This window comes from Chionomys nivalis, chromosome 2, assembly GCF_950005125.1.
Source record: "Chionomys nivalis chromosome 2, mChiNiv1.1, whole genome shotgun sequence".
In the NCBI taxonomy this organism is placed as follows: Eukaryota; Metazoa; Chordata; class Mammalia; order Rodentia; family Cricetidae; genus Chionomys; species Chionomys nivalis.
Genome location: NC_080087.1, coordinates 55,936,399 through 55,946,229, shown reverse-complemented (window position 1 = coordinate 55,946,229; position 9,831 = coordinate 55,936,399). Strand labels below are relative to the sequence as shown.

General features: G+C 41.9%; 1 protein-coding gene across 3 annotated transcripts in view; it reads right to left on the bottom strand.

The window, feature by feature from the left end:
* Positions 1 to 1,075: 1,075 nt before the first annotated feature.
* Positions 1,076 to 9,831, bottom strand: part of Wasf1 (WASP family member 1) — a 48,514-nt gene continuing 39,758 nt past the window's right edge. For 2 of the 3 annotated variants that reach the window (XM_057762354.1, XM_057762355.1), the window contains exons 4-9: positions 8,499 to 8,652; positions 7,283 to 7,400; positions 5,980 to 6,152; positions 4,714 to 4,893; positions 2,963 to 3,591; positions 1,076 to 1,934 (exon numbers count right to left, since the gene is read on the bottom strand). In XM_057762354.1, the coding sequence (XP_057618337.1) occupies positions 1,777 to 1,934; positions 2,963 to 3,591; positions 4,714 to 4,893; positions 5,980 to 6,152; positions 7,283 to 7,400; positions 8,499 to 8,652 (1,412 nt within the window). In that variant the 3' untranslated portion in view covers positions 1,076 to 1,776. The remainder of the gene's footprint in view (positions 1,935 to 2,962; positions 3,592 to 4,713; positions 4,894 to 5,979; positions 6,153 to 7,282; positions 7,401 to 8,498; positions 8,653 to 9,831) is intronic. The other variant, XM_057762356.1, reaches the window with a different exon arrangement.

Genomic DNA, 9,831 nt, shown 5'->3' with positions numbered 1-9,831 from the left:
TTTTTATACACAAATTGTATTGCTATAGCAATAATATAAAATGATGAGTTTAGTTCATCACTATTGTTTTATAAACATCACAGGTTATTTGCTATCTACCTCCCATATTATCCCGCTAGCGAGTGACTACAAATCACCACCTATTTCCCAAAGTGCATCATGAAATAACTCACCTCAAAACTTCGATGCGAGACAATCAGCACTCCCTGTTTGCTCACGAGCTCCAGTGTCTTTGGTCAGGCTTGTCTGCCTGCTTACAATGTGCCAGGAAGCAAGTGACCCTGGGCTCAGCTGCTTTACCACGGTCTCTCCTTGGTGTCATTCTCTACAAGGTTTCTGATCCGCAGGACAGCCCAGAGACAGGGGAGGGAGCGGGGACGGGCATGGGGAGGAGGTCGAGGTGTAGGATTGGTAACTTCACTTTAGCTACACGCACCTTGTCAAAGCAAGTCTTTGATACTCCCAGACTCAAGGAACACAATGCACCACTTGATAAAGATCTGGAAATTGAACTGCAAAATGTGGATACAAGCAAGGCCAAAGAGTGAGGCCACTTAAAACAAAACAAAATAACTGACTTGCCTTAACTCCAATTAGTTTAAGTTTCTGTTTGGTTTTGTTTGTTTGTGTTTTTGAGATCAGACCTTACCATGCAGTCCAGGCTGACTTCAAACCCTCACCCTTGCCAGTCTTCAAGTGCTGGACTGCGCTGCAGCCAAGAAGTCACAGCTGGTTCTCTCAACATCTTTAAGACATTACTGTGCCTCCCTGTCACCTTGAACTGATGCTAACACAAACAACTCATCCTTACACAAACCTGTCAAGCATGGTGATAAACCGACAATAAGGCACGCAGGGGGCAAACATCAGTAGGAATGTTAAGGTAATAATGAGCTGAAATATAATTGTATAACTTAAGAAAAGTATGGCATAAAAGTTCCCTGGCGTAAGAGACAAGTTATATTTTAAAAAACCCAGAGGACATACACAGCTCAAGTTGTCTGTGACTTTCGTACACCACCTACGCATTTAGAAGCAGCTTTATCAACAGATGCATTCACAGAGCGACACTGGGAACCTTTAAAATGAACCATTTATTAATTACATCAGATTGTTATTCTCACATTATGTAAGTTACACGTATGCTTATTCTGAGTATTTCACATGGAAAAAAATTTAAACTTCTATAGGCAAGCAAAACTGTACCACACAATATATAAGTGGGAAAGGGGTTCTGCTAAACGTTCAAATAAGGCAAGTATTTAAAACAATAAAATGATAATAAAAAATTAACCATTCCTTAAGAGAATTCAACACTACAAGCTAAATGTTCTTTCTGTGTATCCATATAATCGAGGCAGTGTTCTTCACTGAGAACATCAGGAAACGGAATAAGGCTCATCAACAGACACAGCTGCCCTCGAGGTTTCCTTCTCAGGTGCTTTCTTCAAATTTAAAAAACAAATCACAAAGTGCACAATTAAGGTATATCAAAAACTGAATCAGCTACTCTAACAACGGCTGCCCATGCTTAATACTTAGTGGTTTATTGGACCAAATTATATTTTTTCCGGGGCGGGGAAGATAAGCCACTGTAAAATATTTAGTTTGAAATATATGCTAATACTTTTCATAGAAATCAAAAGTTATGGAGGAAAAGGGTTATTCATTATGAGGAAGAGGAAGCAAAACACTAGAATGACCAAACATTTTCAAAGAACAAGCGCCACAAAGGACATGTGCATTCAGTCCGGCAATCACAGCAACGCGAGCTTCTTACTCCAGCCAGTCTACTTCATCGAACTCCGAGTCGTCTTCCGAGTCACTGTACTCCACAGCAATGCGTCGAGACAGGATGGTGGCGACGTCATTTTCAATCCGCTCATGCTTAGCTTCCTGCTCACGCTGCTCTTCGACTTTGCGTAGCTGAATACCTGAGACAGCAAAGCCGAACCAGTCATTTAAAATCAGAATGCGAAAACCAGACACAATCCTTAGCGATTAAAATTAAAGGCGTCTGAGGAATACTAATGGGAAAAGAAAAAGCGAACTCCACTGAAAATGAATCGGAAGGAACTGGGTTGGAGCTTTAAGTCTTCTGTTACATGAGCACCTGTAAATCAGGTCCTGAACCCCCAGCTATTCCAGGGGATATCTGTGTTTCTCTATCATGCTCTGTCGTACTTCACGCTCATCTGTAACCAGATGACACACTACTACCACCGCGAGGGGCAAATCTTCTGCAGCCTTACTGTCCCCTGTACTTGAAGAAAAGGCGCTATCATTCTCTATATTCTTGATTCCTGCTTAGGTAATACAGAATTAACAAATGAATAAACATGATCGTTCTTGTTTCTAAGTGAAGAACCTTAATCCTTTAGAAGTATCTGGCATAACAGATGATAATTACACCCCAAATAAAAAACTTTTGCACTGAAAATATTTTAAGGAAGTTAATAATATTTATTAAAATTTCTATATCACAGAAGTCCAATGCTGTAAGTTTCTTCTTCTTTCTTTTTCAGACAGTCTCATGTAGCCCAGGCTGGCACGGGACTAGTCACAGCCAAGAATGACCTAGAACTTCTGATGCTCCTCACACCTCTAGCTCCCTAGTGCTGGAGTACAAGTGTACACCACCGTGTTCAGTCTTGTGTGGCACTAGGGCCAAGGGCTCTGTGCACGCTAGGCAAGCCCTTTATCAACCGAACCACATTCCCAACTCCCTGCTTTCTATTTCTCATTCATCTTAAGAAACCTTACCAAGTATCAAAATAAAATAGTTAAATGTTTGATTTTTCCTGAAAGTCACTTAAAATATGGAAGTTCTGCTTCTGAAATCCCATTTGTACAAAATCACAGCCACCCGAAAGTGTATAAACGAGGAACACAACATTGTCCTAAGCATCCAGAAGATTTCCAATGCTACCGTGACAACGCTTCCCACGACTGAGGAGATTACCTTTCCGTATCGCTTCCAGCAGCACACTCCTCGCGTCACTGATCACAGGTAGGGTGGATGGATGACGCTTTGGCTCAGAAGCAGGTATAACTTGTGATGGGGGAGACGGGGGCATTAATGGAGCATGGGGACCTGGGGCAGTAGAGGGAGCTGGATGGAGCCCAGAGGGAGGATGAGCAAGAGCTGCAACTGTGACAGGTGAGGATGGCCGAATGCCAGGTGGTGGTAGAGGCGGCGGCGGTGGGGGTGGAGGCAGCCCCTGGACTTCGCCTTGTGGGAGCGGATGAACCGGTACAGTCTCACATACTGGGGCAGCTCTAGCTACTGGTGGAGAAGGCTGGACTAGAGGAGGAGCAATGGGAGGAGGAGCTGGGTGAAGAACGCCAGGGGCGATCTGCAGAGGAGCTGGCGGTGGGGGTACTGCTGGGGCTGGCAGAGCAGTGGCTGGAGGGGGAGGTGGGGGAGGGACTGGGGGGGGAGGAGTTGAGGTCATCGAGGCTCTCAAGGAAGAAGTTGACAAGGCGGATGGAAGAGGTGGTGGAGGAGGTGGGGGAGTGGGGCTCACAAACACGGGTGTTCTGCCTGCAGCTGGTGACTGGGGGCGATTCTCTATCAAACCTGTGGCCGAGCTGAAATGACAAAGAGATCCTCAAAGTTACTGAGCAGGAAGCTAAAAGGAAAACAGCTGTAGGAACTGTACATGAACACCAGCAGCTCCACCAATAGGCCCATTTTCACGTCCCTACAGAAATTTTACACTATTTAACACTATTTCTAAAGACTGAGAGCTAAAAGTGTACAAGAATGTACATAGTGTACCTATTAGAGAAATGGAGTTTTGGTTTATAATAACCCAACTTTCTGAACACCTCAACACTGTATGCGACTTTCACGTCCACTCGGGCATTTTATGCCTAATTTAGTAAGCAGTGTCCAACGCTGCTCAGACAGCGTTGTGAGCCTACGATGATGCAACCCTTCCACGCTCGGTGTCTGCAAGCATACTTACGGCAATACTGGCTAATGTGAAGATGGTGCGTTTGTACGGAAGCTGCTGAGGGTCATCGTATGTCATTTCACTGATGCCAATGCCAGCTCATTAAAACCCACAAAAGGAAATTTACAGTCCCTTTTCTTCCTGAGGCTGCTATACCAAAGAAGTCAGTGATACGAGGCTTTTGTGGTCTGTTCTATTTTAAAGTAAAAATGGTAACGCTGGGTTGTATTTCGATTAGAAAACTTCTTTAATATGCCCATGTTAAAAATGTCTAAGTGTCTAGCTTTACTGAAATATTGCTGTAAGAAACTGCCTATTCTCTCTGAAGTTACTAAAATATTTTTCTTAATATCAAACTAACATCTTTGGTCTCCATATTTTAGACCTTTATGACATTCTAAGAATTCCTTTTTTCTTAATAAACTGTGTAAGATAACGCTAGTTAACAAAGCTGCAACTACATGAAAACATGAATCTTTAAAGCAATTAGCTAAATGTCCCCGGGAGAAAGAACCTGTTCTCATCAGAGGAAAGCAAACACATTTTCTATGCCAAAGGCTCCTTGTTTATGAACTTGTTTTGTTTGAAGCGGTCATTTACGGCCAGTCTCTGGCTGTTTCCACACAGCGATAGCAGACTAGAGCTCTTGTGACAGAGACTACTTGTCCACAAAGTCCGAAATGTTTACCATTAACCCATTGAAGAAAAGGGCCACTGGTCCCCACGACAAAGTATGAGAGGTTGTCCTGCATACCTGATACAGGTGGGCATGGGTTTTGCATCTCCCGCCCCATGCATTGGCGGCGGCGGCGGCGGCTCATGGGGTCTGACTAGGACCCTTTCCTCTGCTCTGGTCAGAAGTTCGCTCATCTGGCTGAACGGCAAGGCGGAGAGTGAGTAAGACCCGTCCATGTGATCCACGTATGTCTGAGGCCTTAAAGAAAGAGACATAGGAACAGTGCTCTGTTAGAGAAATGAAATGTTACACGAATGGTGATTCTTTGGAGTGCCAGTAGTTTATTTCTGTGAATAATTTTTAACCAAGATTGACAAGTAAAATATAAAAACTGGAATTTATTAACACTTGGACATTGGTTTTCTTATACTAATGGCTTCCAAAGGTTTTGTGAACAAATCTTTCTCTGGTTCTAGCGTTCAGCAACATGAGATTTAGACAAAATCTTAGCTGAGCAACCTAAGATCTGTGTTTACCAACTGCAGAGCATTCTGAGAACGAAGCTGGATTAACAGATGTGCAGAGCGCGTCACAAAGTAGTCCACTTACACTGGTAAACAGGCCAGACAAACGCCTATGTTTAACTGGAGCAGAAATGTGTACCTACAGATTTTTGTTTAATTTCCTTTCTTTCAGTGTCTTTTAGTAATATAGCTAATATTTCAGTTATGCCTCTAATACTGTCCATTTGTTGCTCGTTTCTAATAAAATGAGGATGATAATACATACATAAACTCCGACAGAAACCTGAAAGCTGTGTGTTACGCTAGCACGTCACTTAGCTAGGACCCCTGGCCACTGAGAAAGGAACAGGACCTAGTGCACATGTCTGTAAGAGAAGGTAGCAACTCTGTCTGAAATCCCTGATGTATCTGAATTCGGGGACTTGGGATGAACAGAACTGAAGCTCTTCTTATCTCCAGTTTCATATGCGATAAATCAGTACCTCAGAAATATTCCAGACACACTTTACTATGGCATTCAATACAGTCTACCTGAAATATTGGGAGGAAGTCTTCAGATAAAAGCTAAAACAAATCATAAAACTATCTACTTTAGACATTTCTTTCTATAAATGGCAACACGAAGTCCACATGTGGACAGGACCTGCTGAAGGGGGTTGGGTTTCAGCAGGTTCAGTGGTTAGGGTTGAAAACATTTCTATTACAACAGGGCCTTCTTCTAACTCCACAGCTTGGGAGCCAAGACTTAGACATACAGAGAGATATTATAAGTAAATCCAATGTTTAGCATTCATTCAGAAACAAAATAAAAAAAAAAAACCTTGTTTCAAAATGAGAGGCTGGGCCATTCGCAACTTCAATATGCTTGTGTAAGAGATCAGCATCATCTTCAGCCAGCTCTGGACCCTGGGCCAGCTTCTGCCATTCTCTCCGCCTGTCATGAGGAGCTCTTGGCACTTTTTCGGGTTCATGAGGACGATCTAGGTTTTTCTGCTATAACAGAAGTAATGAGACAAAGCCAAGTGGTGAAATGCCAAATACTTAAAAAGGGGTTATAGTAGTCAAGATGAAATTCTAGGGTCAATGCTTAAAAAGGCAACGCCAACACGATATAGAAACCTAGAGCCGTTGCACATGTACATTCTGAGTTAAAATTGACCAGATTTCGCGGTAATCCCAGTTTCTCACCACGGTTTTGCAACTCAATTTCAAGTCGAGGGATTAGATACAAAATGGTGTGCCTAGAGTTAAGGCAGAAAATCCTCTGGGTGCAGACAAGTCCCTAACCCTTACTCTTATACCTACTATTAACAAGCGTCAAAGTTTACCATGGACAACAGAACTATCAACTCCTGGTCAAATAACTAAGATACTAAATTATCTGTATGGGAAGTGGACAAAAATTACAGTCAGGGGAGACAGCATAGGAAAAGGTACAACAAATATCAAATGCCCAAAGGGACAAAGCAGGTAACATGTATGATGAAGCCTGTCAGGTGTGAGGCGGGGCATACTGTGAAGTAGATAAGCATAGCTGTCTAAGGAATTCTACTTCAAACAATGATTCACAACCCTTGTGCTTAGCAAACAAAACCTGTGTGCGGGAGAACTTTAGCTTGCCAGTCACCAGACTGCAAACTCTAGCTCGAACACAAGGGCACTGTCCCGCACATAAGAATCTAACAAGAGAGTATTATAGGGACTGAGGAAAGCAGAGATAAACAAAGGCATAATAAAGACAGCCTGTGCCTCCACTGTGCCAAAATACAACTTGTTCCTTCCTTCTATTACTTTAAAAGTCATTAGCAGGAAGTAAGGCAGATTCAGGAAAATTTTTACCAGAAAGAGGAAGACGGCAGTACAACAGCCTGGAAAGGAATTTAGTGAGGACTCAACAACCTGCTGAAAACAGCTAGCACACATGGTGTTGCAGAAAGTGCTGGCTTGATTTCCCGCCTTTAGTCACATCTACATAATATTCCTTTGTGACCTATGTAGTGAAGGACTTTAAGGCATGGGCCCAATGAAACAAGACCATCAAAGTGTGGGTTAACCAGGTTTTCCATGTACAGCAAAACATGAATACATAAACGTAGCGCCAAGCTTTTGAATCTCTTTAATACCTTCTGCTTTCTCTTTTCCTTCCTCTTATCCTCTGTATCTTGCAACATCTTTTCTTTCCATAGATCAAAGAAATACGAAGGATTGGTATAAAACTTCAGCCCTTCCTTCCCATCGTCCCTGAAATACAATATGTCCAACACCATGTGTTAGGTGAGAGAGAAGACAATGAGACAAATTTATCACCGAAACGTGCTTCCCCTCACACCATGCCCATTATTCAGACAGTGACACATAGCAGGTTTCTGTCCTAGGCATGGTGCAGAGATGTTGACACTGGAGGCAATAGGGTCACAAGTTCAAGGCCACTCTGAATTGCACAAGGAGATTGTGTCTCAAAATGAAACATTGCCAAAATAGAGCACTGTATATTTTTAATAAATAAATCAGAAGCAAAAGCATGCAAGATGAAAAAGCAGAGCTTTCCAGAGCTGATACTGTAGTTTAAAGCATTGCTGTGCAACAGCAAGGCCACCTTTGCTAAGTAAGAGACTCTTAAGTCCTTTGAGAAAGGTTAATAATTAGAAATGGTTCTGCCGGAAAGCTAAGTCTGGAAAGCAGGAGCATTGCTTAGAACAGAGACCTCTGCTGTGTGCACCAGCCTTCTAACAAAGTTAGCATCTTACTAAACCCAAAAGCTGTTTCTCAGTTTTCAGTTCGACATGAGCACTCACTTATATCCGTCAACCTGCCTACTGAACCGGCTTCAAATGACAACTCAAATTTCATTTTCTCAGAACATGTTGTACATATCAAACTGCCAAGTTAAAAAATCCTGTGAGAGAATTTCCAAGAAACACTAATTGCGGACTTCACCGGAGTACATGGTAGAAAGCATTAAACAGATACAGGAAGTGAAGATAGACATATCAAGAACAAGGAATGCAACAAGCATGGTTGTGAGTACTGCGGAATTTTTAGCTTCTTTTTCCTAAAATTAAAAACAAAACGAGAAAGACAATGGCAACTTTACTGACACAATTCCACGGGAATCACTTTGCTAATGCCTCTTCATAACAATTACTTGAACAGGTCCTGTCTTTTGTATGTCAGAGCCCGTGAAGCTCATCTAAAGAATAAATAAAGGTTTTCTGAAAGTAACAGGTAGGGAGGCCATTCTGTTGACTCGAACCAAGTGAGATTAAAACCGTGCGAATCCAGCATTTAAATCTGAAGCAGGAGAGAGACGGTGGGGCTTCTGACTGATATTCTACTGACCTGTAAGGAGTGAGGATGTTGAGCGGTGGAGGCTGCTCACAGACATCGTAAGTCTCCTGCAATGGGATGGGCAAAGTCTTGCGGTCGAAAAGTTGCTGATCTTGAATTGTAGAACTTCGGAAAGCTTTTCTCATCGTGATATCTTGCAAAGATACTAAAACAAAAATCACAAATTCATTTTATTTTCCTAAGACAACTCAGCTGAATGACATCTAAATACTGCGTGTTTATTTCAAAGCTAGTATGCCACAAAAGGTTGTGTGCCTTTAGTGACATCATCAGTCAGGAGCCAATCTAAATATTCTATCATTATATTTATCCATAGCTTGCTCTGCCTGATCTTCTAGGTGAGTTTGGACACAACTTTTGGTTTCTCAAGCTCCGAGAGTCCTAATGATAAATTTCCAGTATTTCTTTTTCTTTGCTGGCTGTTCCTGCCCACCCCACCCAACTTAAATCTTGCCTTTTCTCTGTCATCTTTACCATCTGTTCTATTCCTGATTAGCTTACAGTCAAGTACGTGAAGGAACTAATACCTAGTGACAGTCCAGGCTGAACGGTGTTGACTTCTTGCTATGTATACTATAATATCACACGTGTGTCGTCTATATTAGTTTGACTTTAGTCTTCTTATTTATACTATAATGATTTCTACCTATGCATAAATTTTTGGAAGATTTAAGACTTTCTTGTACCTTAGTATCCCCAGTAATTGGTACAGCACAATCCCATACATGATGATTTAAAGCTAATTTCATTTACTTTTGTGCTGTCTAGCATATTAAAATAAGGTATGCACCAAAATACTGCAGTTCTGACATTTAGAGTGATTTCTTCCACATTAAAAAGCTGGGCAAAGCCAGTATGATATCGCCCAGCACTTAGTAGGTGAAGGCAAGAGATTTGCCCCAAGTTCCGAGACAGTGTAGTTTATAGAGTGAGATTCTATCACAAATCAAAACTAGAAACAAAAGATGAAGATATCCAGTATACTGAATATGTGTGACCGTGAGTATACAAATGCTGTACACCACAGCAATGACAGTAAGCAATCACAATTTACAACTATCGTCCCTAAAATACCATATCGTTTCTTATAAATAAAATCTAAGAACATCTAGATTTGTACAGCAGCGGTCTATGGTCACAGAGGGACTGTGTTTTCAACAAGTCCACAGTCCCAGTCTGCGACAGACGCATTTATAAACATCAGAATACAATTTAGAGACAGGGGAAAAAAGCTTCCCATCCTGCCATCAAAGAGTAGATCTGGTGTGGGATGGAGGCTTCCATTAATCTTCATTTCAGTCAACCTTGCCATTTCAGTGAACCC